Below are 14,638 nucleotides of genomic sequence, written 5' to 3'. Positions count from 1 at the left end.
ACACAGGTTGCCATTGTGTTTAAGTCACACAGATTACCCTATGAGTCATTAACTTTTATTAAAAAAAAGTTTTTAAAATCAATGTACTAGCAGAGAATGTATATAAGTGCTTTCAAAAGTTCAGGTGAGTCAAGTGAGAGCTAACAGGAAAGCAGCATTTCCTTCTTAAAGGGAGTGATTGACAAACCTAAGAATTAGATATTCAAAATCCAAAAAATAAAATCATCTTTAATGGAAAACTGTATTATTTTTCCATCTCACACAGATCTTCAGGCAAAGGTATTAATTCAGGGGCCTGAAGGCACTCATTGCTCCCCACAACACTTTTGCCATTTCATTTACGAGTATAAAGTTACTCTGGCTGGGCAGACACTTATTCTTGGCCTTGTAGGTATTTGAAGTTCAGTAAATGTTTGTTGCTAAATTAGAAAAAGGGGAACTAAATGGATTTTGAATAAGGGCTTAGAAGAGCTCATCTTTGAATATATGACTCATTGTATGACTGTATTATAAGCATGCCCCAACAAGCATCTTAAGGCAGCTTTATATGAGGTGGCCTGCTTATCTGATCTGCCCACTCCAGGTGGGCCCTAGAACTTGAACAGCTGTAGTTATGTCCATCCAGATATTATCAGGTATAATAATACCTGAAAGAGTCTTAAACTGGAATTTTATACCATGACAAATGTAAAACTAAACGATAACTGCGTATGCAGATTACCCAGATTTTACTTAAACATGGTATCAACTACAAAAGGTCTTCAATAGGATTGAGTTCCTTTGTCTACTAAGGAATTGATCCTTTTAAATAAACAAAACATTCTTACATGCTCCTTGGTTCTAAATTTCTAGGTTTCAAAATTGTTATACACATTCTTCAAACTGTCTATATCAGGTTTGACAGATATTCTTTGGTGTGTCCAAGTTCTTTTCCTAGAACAATAATAATAAAAACTAACTTTCATTAAAAATCTCCCACATTTGCAGAATTGGTCTAAACTCCTTATGTGTATGAGCTCACATTTCTTTCTTCTCTCAGGACCTCTATTGCTGTTTCCCAGGACATTTTCTATCAGTCTACAACTGCTCAATTTTAGACTCTAAAAGCTGTCTTATCAGGAAGGAGTTCGCTTTCCTTCAGTGTTCTCTACTGACATGGGCAGGGATTGAGTGATTGTGAATAGCTGCTCTGCCTTTGTGGCCTTGAAATCTGTGTATCTCTGTGTGTTTTTTACATGATGACTGGCAGAATGAACTTCTACAATGTAATTTCTATAATAGGACCAAATTGGGGTATCTTTGCCCATTGCACATGAGCATGGATAAAATAACCCTCCCTCTGAAAGTTCAATAATAGAGCTACCTGTGAAAAATCATGATTACCATGGTAGAATATTATAATAATATGTTGTCAATTGCTCATCATCTATTTTGTGCCCATAATACTTGTACATGGTATATATGTACTTTGTGATACCTAATTTAGCTGCACTGGTTCATTTTTCACTTCTCATCTCCCAGATATATTCTGCATAGATGGGATTGTGGATAACAGAGTTCCCTGTCTCTTACTGTGAACCACATTATTCATGTATAGTTTACTCCTTTTATTTTTTTTTAATTTTTAAATTTTATTTCTTTTGAGAGAGAGAGAGAGAGAGAGAGAAAGCAGGAGAGGAGCAGAGAGAGAGGGAGAGTGAATATCCCAAGCAGGCTCTGTGTTGTCAGTGCAGAGCCTGCGATGGGGCTTGATCCCACCAACCATGAGATCACAATCTGAGCCGAAATCAAGAGTTGGATGCTTAACCAACTGACCCACCCAGGTGCCCCTAGTTTGCTCCTTTCAGAAGGATTCTATACTTAGCATTAGGGTCTCATTTTACAGTCTGTATTTCCTTTAATACCTAGTTCAGAAATAACGTAGTTACTCTTTTTAAATGATTCACATTTGAATCTACTATCCTAAGGGCTTTATATTCATTATCCTTTTTAATCCTCATAGCACTCCTTTGAGATAGGTACTTTTCTTAGTCCAATTTGACATATGATCAAGGTCTGATTTAATGATGCTGTTAAGAATTTGAGGGGCGCCTGGGTGGCTCAGTCAGTTGAGCGTCCAACTTCGGCTCAGGTCATAATCTCATAGTTCGTGGATTCGAGCCCCGCATCAGGCTCTGTGGCTGACCGCTGGCTCAGAGCCTGGAGCCTGGATTCTGTGTTTCCTTCTCTCTCTGCCCCTCCCCCACTCACACTTTGTCTCACTCTGTTTCTCCAAAATAAATACGTGTAAAAAAAAAAAAAAGAATTTGAAAGCAGGTCCACTGATTCTGTAATCTAGTCTTTACCATTATAGCTGTGTCTTACACCTAGTGTTCATGTAACAAAACAAAGCAATTCACTTGTTAGATGAAGGCAGATTCTAACATTCTCCTGGGTCATGTACACTAATGAAGGAGGAAAATAGAGAAGAACAAAAGAAATCCTTGGTCTTCAGCAGCAGCAACAGAGCTCTGACATATTTTTTAGACTAGGTGTTATAAATGTAGCTAAGCAGTTGAACTGAAAATGTTGCTTTGGGCCAAGGTCTGAGTTTCAATGCCTATCATACTGACTTGTGCATAGGAGAAATTCAATGAAACATCGAATTGAATTCAAATATGTTCTCCAAAACAGCTAGCCTCAGTACGAAAGGAAAGGTTATAGAATTACCTAGCTTTTGGATTACCATTTTATGGTTTGCAATCTGCTTTTGAAACCAACACATACAGTTTGTGAAGTAGCTAACAGAAATGTCACTGAGCTCCTCCTACTTCATGGTGCTACTGTATTACCCTAACATACCATCCTTTTTTTCTTTCAATCATCCCAGTAGTCCATGATACAGACAGGACAGATACTATTATTCACTTTAGTAACGAATACCAATGTTTTTAGTAGTAAACACATTTAATAATGTATGGTAGAGATTTTATTCTACTGATTTTGAAATTTGAAAATTGTCAAGCAGAGAGAGGTAGCAGGTGATTTATACCACATACCTCATTTTGTACTGGGAGAATTCACTTTGGTGAGCCTTTTAAATTTTGCAGATATAGATACAGATGAAGGCCCGTATTTTCAGAAAGCCTGGATTATAAGGATTTAACCAAGTGCTGTGACTTCCAACTGATAAACTGAATTCTTTTTAATTCTACAGTTGAGAATATTAGCAGGACTTTGCCCCTAGAGGGTAGAGAAGTCCCCTCCACCCAGTCTTGATTTAGACTGCCTCAAAATCAAGGATGTCTTGTTCTTGGAAAATATGTAATTTTTTTTTGTCTAGATAGTTATTCACAGGATTGTGGGAGCCGAGGCCAGGCTATGACAGGAGGGACTTGCAAGTCTCACACTTTTTCACACCCTCCTTCTATTACAGGTAAGGCCATGATGGGGAGTTGACCTGAGGCATATGCTCTGCTTCCTGGACTGCTCTTTCAGTAGTGCAAACATGTGCTAGTTAAGACAAAGCGATCAGTATTTTGGGAAATGGAGAGAACAATTTTGATGATCTCTTCCAGGCCACTGGGATCAAATTACACACAAGTGGGGGTGGGATGGGTAGGTGGGATCTTATCTCAAGAAAGCAGATAGCCTTACTGTCAATCATTCTGGTTTCAATAAAACAAGTCTGACTTCATTTAAAACAAGAACAAGAATAACAATAATAAAGAGTTGAGCTTAGACTGGAGTTTGGAAATGTGGAGAGATTCTCATTGGTGGAATTGAGCTGGTCTTCACAATACCAGACACTGCAGGAGCTTGTCAGGGACTCTACAATCCAGTTGGGTCTGCTGGTCTTAAAGTAATCATTGCTGACTACAGCTGTTTATTATTCTGTGTTAGACTTTGGTTATTTTTAGGTGTTAAAATCTGGATTGGTATCACTTGCCCTAAGAGGAATTACCAAGGGCAGAGCCCTCCCTAGAGTTGAAGAGGTGGTAATTGTGGTGACCACCTCACTCATTTGGGCCTACCCAATGTCCACAGGCCTGGACAGGAGTATGAAGAAAACATGTACGCCCATGCCCAAATATCTAAACATTGTGAATCAAACTACCTAATTGTCTAGAATATGTCCCAACCTCCTACCTTGCCTCCTATCTTCATAATGGCCTGGGAGGCCAGTTAAAATTTAAAATCCTCTTCTCTCTTTTTCATCTTTTGCCCCAAACCATTCCGTTTTTCTTCCCATGCTGGCTCTGTCCCATATGAGGAGGGTTCTTGTTCACCCATGCATGGATATCCCAGGCCACGTTTCCAAACTCCATATATAAGCTCACAGCAAATGGCTACCATTGCTGCCCCTTGAGCTTATAGGGTATACACATTCACATGCTGTAGCATCAGAATGAAGGGCCCAGGGTTGAAGCCTGAAGTCTCTCTGGACAGATGATTCTGGAGTCCTGGGTACCCAGACCATGAACTAGAAGGGGGCAGGTAGGCCCAGTGAATGCCTTACTGCATAGGATGGAACATGGCTAGAAGAAAGTCAGAGCAGACACCTTGCCCACTTCTAAGAGCAGCAATGCCAATAGAGGGTAGTTTTCTCAGATGACTACCTCCTAAGAGTAAGCAGCAGCAAAATCAATGGTGGCCTGGAAAAATATATATATAAGAATAGAAGAAGCTAAAAGGATTGTGCCAGGGATCATAAAATCTCTAAGTAACTCTTAGATATAGCTGGGGCAGACATTGAGAGGGGCTTACTTTAAGGAAATCAGCCATTGGAAGGTTAAACTGTAAAATTATAATTTAGGAATAAAGGGTTGTATTTTTTTTTTAGTTAGATTACACAGGAGCAGGTCACATTGCATAATTCTTCATTACAGTGCTTCCTCAGGTAGGAAAGCATAGACTCTAAAGGCTCAGAGATGCATCCAGCAGAGTGAGCTTTTGGATTACAAGTTCAGTATTCTCTTGTGTGAAAACATAGTGAGGGGAAGCAGCCAAAGGAGGTAAAGTAAGTTCATGGCAGGTCTGTTAATGAGAGTTCTGCACAGCCTCTTGCTTGTGTCTGGATGCAAGAAAGAATTCTCGCTTCATTAATTTTTCTCAATTGCTCTTCCCACCTCCCTGGGTTTTGCTGTTGAGTGAATTAGCTTCCTGGTTTTTGGAGGTGCTTTTACTTCCTTTTGATTCATTTTACTTAATTTTCTAAACTGTTATTTTTTTTTAATGCTAACCACAGTGTATTTCAACTTTGAGTCAATATCATTAGCCTGCTTCCCCAGTATGGGATTACTGACCTTATTGAGAAACTCCTTGCCTCATTCTCATGATCTGGCCACTTGTAATGTTTCTTTTCTCATACCATGTGACTAGTCTTATACCTCTAGACTTCTGTATATATTGAATAGTCTTACACCTCTAGACTTCCGCATTTATTCAAGAATGGGTAGTGTCTATTGAGCACCTAAATTGTACTGGATGCCTTTTCACTCATGGCAGTCCTCTCTGACAAAGATGACAAAAATAATGACTAACCTCTGTTGAGAACTTATCTTGTCTGTCACTATGCTAAGCTCTGTGCATCTATTTGGTTATTTGCTGTCATAGCCACATCAAGGGGGAATGGCCACCCCCATTTTATAAGTGAGGAAACTTCCAGAGAGCATTAAATGAACTGCTTAAAGCCATGAATGGTGAAGCTAAGATCAGAACCCCAGTCTGATTCATGTGTCCTTTTCATTGTACTATGCTCCTACCTTACTTTATATTAATTTAGTGTGCATGCTTTTTTTCTGAAATAAAAAATCATAATTTATAGTTATTATTGTCTGCCCCGTAAAGTGTGGTTGTCCTGGGAATAGTAGAGCTAGACAGGGCATTAGAAGAAACATCTAGTCCGATATTTTCACTGTGTAGTCAGGAAAACAGAAGTTCAGAGACATTAAGTGATCTGCTGAAGGTCTTACAGTGAGTTGTATATGACCCTAAGCCCTTGTTTTTAAATTCTTATTTTTGTTTTTGTTTGTTTGTTTGTTTCCAGTGACATTTTAGGGGCCTATAAGAACCCAGTTTGCCAATCCTGAAAATTTATAATGTTCTCTGCATCACCATTTTTTAACTTCCCTTAGTTTAATAATTAAAACCAATATTCTCTAAATGATAATGTAAAAACTGAATTATAAGACCTTAGCTAAAAATTCAGGAACTGAAAAAATCTATATGCAGATGGAGTATAACTTTTCAAAAGGTAAATGAAAGTAACTTTGTTATCATCAAAAGACTAATGAAATATAGAATATCTTTAAGTGAACAGCACTTGGGTTTTAACAGAAAATCTTTCTTACTACTACATGTAGAGCCAGACAATTGCCCTATGAATACATTACTGAAATGAATTATGGTACATGCTGTGATTTATAAAGCAAGAGATAAAGTGTGGCAAATTTTACTAAAATTCACTGAGCCTATCTCCAACAGTAATGAGCTTGAATAGAGTGGCTTATTAACCATAGATCAGATGGCTAACACATATAGCAACAAAACAAATCTACTAGATTAAATAATCAATTAACATTTATTAGTAGTTCAGTCTTGATTTCCAAGTATGCTGGCTATTTGTACCACACCATTATCAGGCAGTGATTACTATTGCAAAGAAAATGGGTGGGGATGTTCTGTACTTTTTCCTGTTCCTGAGGGTGAATATGCCATAAGGAATTTAATAAGGGACTAAAAGGATTAGTTTGGGAGAAAAATAGCTCATAAAAAAAAGGACCACACACATTTTCAAGGTAGTATCTGGTTTATTATTCAGTGTTTCTCAGGCATGATATTAGACTTCTCACATGCCAGGGGCCAGAAAACGCAAAGGGTAAATCAATAGCTAGCATCTAAATTCAGCTTATCCTGTGCCTGGTAACAGGAACAGTAGAAAAGATATTAAGTAGTCTCACTGCCTACCTACCAACCAAATCACTTCTCCACACCTATCTACTTGCTGTGCATTGTGTGCAATTAGATGAGCAACCCACCTTCCAGTATTTACTCAATTTACTTTGAGGATAATTACAAAACAGCAGTTATGACTGCTTACGTTTCTAAAAGTTCAGTTGAATCCATTAGGAAGTCCCCAAAGCAATTTTTTCCATGAATATGCATATTGTTTTTCTTTTGGAAAGTGTTATAATTTGTCTCAGGAAAGTAGTAAAATATATTTCTATGGATATGTGTGCTATTTTCTAGAGATAATTAATAACCAAAATTAATTACAAGACTTTTTATTTTATTAGAACAGTATAGTGCACTGACACTTTTGTCAAATACAGAGCTATGCAGTCTGAAGTTTTAGAGAAACCACAATCCTAAAATATCATCTACTTAGGTTAATTTGTAGGCATTGAGGAGGATATCAGTATGTAGTAGTGTGGAGAATGAACTAGAAAAAAACTAAAGCATAACCTTTTAACTTTCTGGAAAAAGACATACATTAGAGGGTAACTCACTTCCCTTCACAAAATCTGTACCTGACATCCACAGTTACTCCCACCTGTCATCATTTTCCTGCAGTCACGGTGGAGGAAACGTCCCTCCTCCTATCTAAGGCCACCTTCCTCCGTGTGTCCTGAGAATCCACTTCCAATCACCTTGTGTGCAACTTTGCACTATTGATTATTTCATCTCTCTCCCTACTACTGTTTCGTGAAGCTAATTCCCTTCAAACATTTCTCCCTCTCACATTTCCCTTTCAACAGAATTTAAATATGTCCAAGTCCTTTACATCTTGACACACACACACACACACACACACACACACACACACGTGCATTCTCTTATCCCACTCTCCTTCACAGCCAAGATTTGTGAACTTTCACTTCCTTTTAGAAAACATATTAAAATATTTCAAATATGTATATACTTCTCAAGCTACTCCAATATGAATCCCACTCTGCTGAAACCACTCTTACTGAGGCCACCAGGAATCTTCGTGTTGCTAATGCCAATGGCCATGTTCAATCTGTTTCATATTTGACATCTCAGCCCTCAACACAGGCAAGTAGTCTCTCCCCTGGCTGAAATGCCACCCTCCTCCCTTGGCTTTTCTCTGCCTTCTCTACTGTTTCCTTCCAGTCTCCTTTAGCATCTCTTCATTTCCCACCCATGTTTAAATGATAGAGCTCCCTGGTGAACCTTTCTCTTTTGCAAAACTTACTTCCTAGGCAATCAGAACCACTCCTATGGGTCACATACCACTTGTGCACAGAAAACTCCCAGCATATTTAGGCTGTCTAGACCAAGGTGCTACAGTACAATATATCCAATTGACACTTTAACATCTCTACTTAGATAAGACACAGGCAACTGAAACTCATCGTGTCTAAGTCTGAATTCATTTTCCCATTCAAGTCTTCTCTCTGCCAGTGTATCTTACTGAAAAGTGTATCACATACTCCCCGTTGCTTCTGCCAGAAACCAGGGAACAAGGTTGGACCAAACCACAGACAATAGCAAACCATTTGTTCAACATTTATTTAGTGGGTGTATTAGTTTCCTACGGCTGCCATAACAAATTACCACAAACTTTGTGGCTTAAAACAACAGATATTCTCTTAAGATTCTAGAGGCTTAGCCATCTAAAATCAAGGTGTCAGCCCAGCCATTGTCCCTTTGAAGGCTCCAGGGTAGAAACCTTTCTTGCTTATTCCAGTTTCTGGTGGCCACAAGCATTCTTTGGCTTGTGGCTGTGTAATGGATCTCTGCCTCTGTCTTCATATGGTCTTCTCCTTTGTCTCTGTATTCTCCACTCTTCTTTTAAGGACACCAGTCATTGGATTAAAATCCACATTAAGGTCCACAATGATTTTATCTTGAGATCCTTAATTAATTACATTTGCAAAGACCTTGTTTTTAAATAAGGTTAAATTCTGAAGTTTGGGTGAAAATGAATCTTTGTGAGTGCGATTCAACTTACTATAGGGGGAAAGGAGAGGGATGAGTTTCAAAATTAAAAACATGTAGATAGAAACATATTCATTTATTAATTCACTTCTACTGGCCAAAGCAAGAAAATGTTCTCAGTGAAAATAACAAACCTCTTTTAACTTTTCTGCAATTTTTGTTCTCCCAGCTATTTTATTTTTTTCTCTTCAAACTTAATAATTTATTACTTGGTAGATGGCAGGATATTTAAATTCTGATAATTAAATACACACACACACACACACACACACACACACACACTAGTAGAGAGGACATTTTTGTTTTTCAGTTTCCACTCATGGCCATTGTATACTTTAGCACTGTACACAGTAGGCTGTATTTATAGTTCACTAAGTTACCCAGTGGAGTTATAATGCCTCTGAAAGATCATCATTCTAACAGCTGTCTTGCTGGTCCTCCAGGAACCTTGTTTGAGGTCATTCTTGACATCCGCTTCCCCCTCACTACCCAAATCCAGTTAAGTCTACTGATTCTACCTTTTAAAGATCTCTCCAATCAATCCACTTCTCTCCATCTTCACTTGCCACAACCCTAGCCTAAACCACCATCTTTGCCTGTTTGAACAACCTCAAGAGATTCCAAACTGATCTCCCTAGGTAAATATTTCACAAAGAAGTAGAAGAAACTTTCTAAATTCAAGTCTGATAATTTTATTCGTCTGCTTTAATTATCATCCCATTCCCTTATTTAAATTTCTTTTTTTTTTAGTGTTTATTTATTTTTGAGACAGAGAGAGACAGAGCCTGAGTGGGGGAGGGGCAGAAAGAGAGGGAGATATAGAATCTGAAGCAGACTCCAGGCTCTAAGCTGTCAGCACAGAGCCTGATGTGGGGCTTGAACTCAAGAACCCGCGAAATCATGACCTGAGCCGAAGTTGGACGCTTAAGCGACTGAGCCACCCAGGTGCCCCTCATTCCCTTATTTTAGAGGCCAAACTCTAACAAGACTCTTATGGCACACTGCCTTCTGGACCCCACAAAACTCTGTGGCTTAATTTCTCATCACATTATACTAAACTGTTTGTTCCTTGACAATGTTAAGCTCTCTAAACTACCTCAGGGCTTTTACACATGCTATTCCCTTTGTTTGTATGTTCCTTAAGAATTTAAAAGTTCAGGCTCTGAAGTTGAGCAGATCTACATTTGAGATCCTACTCTGTCCTTTATGAGCTGGGTGGCCTTTTGCCTTTCTGCATCAACAAAATATGATTGAGAGTAACATCTCAAGATTAATGTAAATTTTAAGTAAGTGGATCTAAAATTTTTTCCAAGTCATATAGCAGTACATAAATCCTAGTTATAATCTTTACAGTTATTCTAATAGAACAATTCAGTTGAAGGCCTTGAATCTCACTGTAAAGTACAACTTGAGAATGATGCTAAATTGATAGACCTAAATCCATATGTAAGTCCTTATGGGAAACATTTTATTTCTCTTAAATTTATTGTATTCTACCTATAAGCCTATAATACAATTGGTCAAGCATGAGTTTATCAGCTTCTTTGTGAATTAAAATTTCAAGTTCCAAATTAAAGTTTTATTGAATATATGGAAAACGAGATGACTCCCTATACATTTTGCAACTGGATGACCAGTTCCTCTTGGTTTACCCAGGGCTTTCCCACTTTGGACGCTAATAGTTCTATATGCTGAGGGTCTCCTCTGTCAATCACCACAGTGTATAACTGATGACCTCAGTGTGCCTTCCACTTGCAAGAAGAGTTTTTTTCTGTGCCTCATCTAAGGCTCCCATTTCTTCCTGATTATATATCCAAGGATTCCCTAACTTTTATGGAAATTGTGGAGTCAGGAGAAGGGGAATATTGCCTAGCTTCATCTCTCTCAAAGGAGAGCAGTGATGCTAGTGACTTAGGAACCTGGCCTTGGAGAGTTGGAGTAAATGATACAAGGTGAGAGCAAACCCCAGCTTCTGTAGCAACCACAGGGGTAAAGATGGTATCCAACTCCATGGATGCAAATATTCGGGATGAGGAATAGGAAGTACTTTCATGCCCTAGTGATATGTGGGGTCATCCCAGTAGATTTCCTCCAGCTGAGCAAGCGAGGCCTGTGAGGTATAACTCTTTTGAGCCTTGGCCACCCCACAGATGTAAAGCAGTACAAATTAAGTTTATATTGTACTTGTCCTGCTGGGCACTGCTATGCTGCACACTAACCTTGGGATGTCTTCTGAATGCTAGGTGCTGGGCATCTCACCAGGGGGAACATAGGCTTAAGTAAGGGGAAGTACTTCGCATGCCACAAAGTCTCCATCCTTAAAATCCGGCCCAGAACAAGACAGAGGCAAGGCCCACTATTCCAATGACCACTGCTAGAGCCAGGGCAGAGCCTGCCATGGAGGTTTATAGGGGGAAGGCAGCCCTTCCACAAGTGTCATGGGTTTTCATGCTCTGCCTGGTCAAAGACCAAAAGATTTATAGCTCTGGAGCTCAGCTTTCTGAGTTCCCACATACAGCCATCTCCTGGGCAGTTACTATCATCTCATAGAACCAGAGTCACGGTCTTTCTAACTCCTCTTTTCCCCATGTCTTTCTTCTCCTGGGTGGCATCTCCCCTTGGAAAAGTGAGGTGTCTTCCCTTACATTTGCCCTTTTGGGGGAAGCCACCCAGTGATTGGCTTGTAATTTTTCTGTCTCCATTTATATTATGATTTATTGTTAATTTATTTCCTGAAGAAAAGAAAGCAAGCCTTCACAGTTTAATATCTGGCTATGCACCCCTTTTGCTAGGGCTCATGTTGTATCTTAAGTAAATTATTGATAGAAAAACTGGGAGCATGGCTACAAGGAAAACATCAAGATGAGATCCCAGGCTTTTCTAACAGAGTGTCCATTCTGTTGTCATGATATTTTTGTAGTAAAGACATAGGATTCTTCTGCTCCTTCTGGTCATATGCAAGTTGGGTTGGGGTTCAAGTACTGATTTCCCTTATATTGAAATACCCTAAGATTGAGTAGTGTCCTGGCAGGGCTGTGGGGTGGTTGACTTAAACAGTACTATGCCATTGTTGTAGTTTTTTTGCATTTTGTCGGATATCAGCAGCAATTAATCTGATGCTATCTGTGGCTGTTGATTGCTTGTTTGTCTTAGTTCACAGCTTGAGCCATCCCTTTGTTTATTTTGGTTCTTTTTACAAGGCCCTCTTTGTGGTCTTAGGCACTGTAAGTAGATGGAGTGGAACCAGGAGTTAATGTGTAAAGTTTTTCATCTTCAGAGAGTTTCATTTCAAGCTAGCTTTGGGCCACATGTGCACCAAGTTCAGTTTTGTTTGGATAGAATGCTTCAGCTTGGAGAGAAAGAACAGGAAGTAGTACATTCCAACCCCCAGGCAGCAGCTTCTGCTTGTCAAGACTTTCTTGACAATAAGGTCACAGACATTTAGTAAGGGCGGCTCTGGGAAGTAATTTACAAATTGTGTTAAGAGCAACAAAAAAGGTTTATTATTAAACTAGGAACTATATGAGCAGACTAGCAGAAACCAGTTGTAAAATGAGTTTACTTCCAGTCCAAGTATCAGGAGACTGTGCCAGTTAGAGACACTTCAGGTTGAAGGGAAACCAAGGCCAGAATTGGAATCATCCTTTCTGCAAACCAACTCCTTGAACAAGAACATGGAGGAGAAATAACAACTGCTGCCCAGTTTGGCAACCAGAAAACAGAAAGGAAGAGTTGCTTTTAATTACACAGTAAAACACATTCACATTTCAGCCATGAAGCAGCCATGGAGGGTAAGAACAGCTTGTCAACACCAGGTTGGTGCTTTTGGAATAGGAACCAAAGATAGAGGCCAAAAAGCATGGCTGCAGCTCAACTGTTATAGATATATCCTGATAAGTGTATACATTCAAGTTAGAGAAAAATAACTTATCACCTTCTGGTCTTTCCTCAAGTCTGGGATTAACAATTTCATGGAATTAAGAAACTATTGCCTGTTTCTTTCCTTCCATCTCTGAAGAGGTCCCAGCATACAGAGTGTATCATTGCTCTACTGGAGAGGGGACCCTGTATGGGCCTAGCTGAACCATGCATTGCCATTCTCATGAGCCTTGACCCCTTTCCTGAAATCAGAAGAGGCAGTGCCAGCGCTGGGGAGGAGATGCAAATACCATCTAGTGTCATGATGATGAGTTTGTGGTTAATTTAGCATGGCCCAGTTTCTCAGTTAGGCCAGAGGATAGCCAGACTGTCAACATCTTCAAAGAACAAAGATGGTGGATAATGTACTCTCTCGTTGTAAGCATACTTCATCATCCTAAAACTCCACAAAGAATCTGCATGTACCTGAATCATACATTCTAACCAGGATAAGAAATCATTCACAGAGTAAAAATGGAAACTGTCAAGTTCAAGAAAGCACAGCTGCCTGGGAAGTTAGTGAAGTCTTATTGATGTTTTTTTTTTGTTTTTTGTTTTTTGTTTTTTTTAGACAAGAAGGATAGTCTGTCAAATGAGATCATTTATAGTCTCAAAGTTACCAGGTCACCCTTTAGTTATGCTCAAAAGATGGTAGCCTATTCTTAAAGGCACATAATCTCCATCTAGCCTCCTAGCATGTTGCTTTGTTGTTAGTAATGCCATTTGTGTTTGAGCTAGGAGGAAATCCAATGTCAAATGAAAGGGATTTCTCCTTTTCATGAATTAGCCTTTCTTTTGCCATGCCATCAAAAAAGTGAGGACACTGCTAATTTCCAAAATCTTTTCCAGGCTGGCAATGAATGATTCAAGTAAATCACTGGATGCCTTTATCTCTGGGTGACTCATGCTATTGAGAGCCAGCTTTATGGGTTTGAAACCCAGCTAAATTCTCAGTGCCTCCTTTGTCTTTTTATATAGTACAACTAGGTTTAAGTGAACTCAAAAGTTGTTCTTGAATTATACCACTTGTTATCAGATGTATCCCATAAAATTTTATCTGCTTATTTGATTGAATCTAAGTATTATACCAATATGATATTCTCTTTGCAATCTGAAATATATCTTGACACAATTCTGGAAAGTTATGACTCTATGGTATGGCCTCATAGTGAAGAATGTCTGTTTTATTTTTTATGTGTTCACAAAGAGAGAATTTGAATAAATGAATTATTTTTGTTACCTATGTATTTCTTCTCCCAGTAGTTGACAGGTGGAATATTGGTTTTGTTTCTAAGTGGCAAAAGACATAAGCTAATTTCTCATCTCTAACTAATGTTTTTAAAGATGATAATGTGCAGGAAAGTATAATTAATCACAGTTTAATATTTTAGAAGATAATCTTCTATATGTAGATGAACTTGAAAAAGTGGCAAAGATGGTATTTAGTCAGGTCTTTTTATTAAAGTAAAATGACTAAAATCCCAAACATTTCTCAAACAAGATAAAATCATCTCCGCCCTTAAAAAGAAAAAAAAATTCAATTTCATATTAAGAATGTGTTCTCCCCTATTATGATGGTTAAACAATTTGGAACCTTCAGGTTGGAGTTCCCAGTTAATGATTTTTGTCTTCTAATTCAAGACTTGCTTCCTCTGAGTGAGTTTCTGAAGAAGTAAGCATCTTGCAGATTTGAAATCAAACAGAATTTTCAAATGATCTTAAAGATCAGTGTCATCTTTTCTTTAAGTACCATTCCTCATGTGTTTGATAAAATCAT

General features: G+C 38.6%; 1 protein-coding gene across 6 annotated transcripts in view; it reads left to right on the top strand.

Annotated features, from left to right (window-relative positions):
- LOC113595080 (uncharacterized) overlaps positions 1-14,638 on the top strand; it is a 160,538-nt gene that overhangs the window by 93,684 nt on the left and 52,216 nt on the right. For all 6 annotated transcript variants that reach the window (XR_008295465.1, XR_008295466.1, XM_053215405.1 and 3 more), the window contains one exon: positions 13,711-13,758. Coding sequence is in view for 4 of the 6 variants with exons in the window: in XM_053215406.1 (XP_053071381.1) it covers positions 13,711-13,758 (48 nt within the window). In the remaining 2 variants the exon portion in view is untranslated. The remainder of the gene's footprint in view (positions 1-13,710; positions 13,759-14,638) is intronic.

This window comes from Acinonyx jubatus, chromosome C1 (genome assembly GCF_027475565.1).
Source record: "Acinonyx jubatus isolate Ajub_Pintada_27869175 chromosome C1, VMU_Ajub_asm_v1.0, whole genome shotgun sequence".
NCBI classification, from domain to species: domain Eukaryota; kingdom Metazoa; phylum Chordata; class Mammalia; order Carnivora; family Felidae; genus Acinonyx; species Acinonyx jubatus.
The sequence above is the reverse complement of the archived record's forward strand: the minus strand, read 5'-3'. Positions and strand labels throughout refer to the sequence as shown.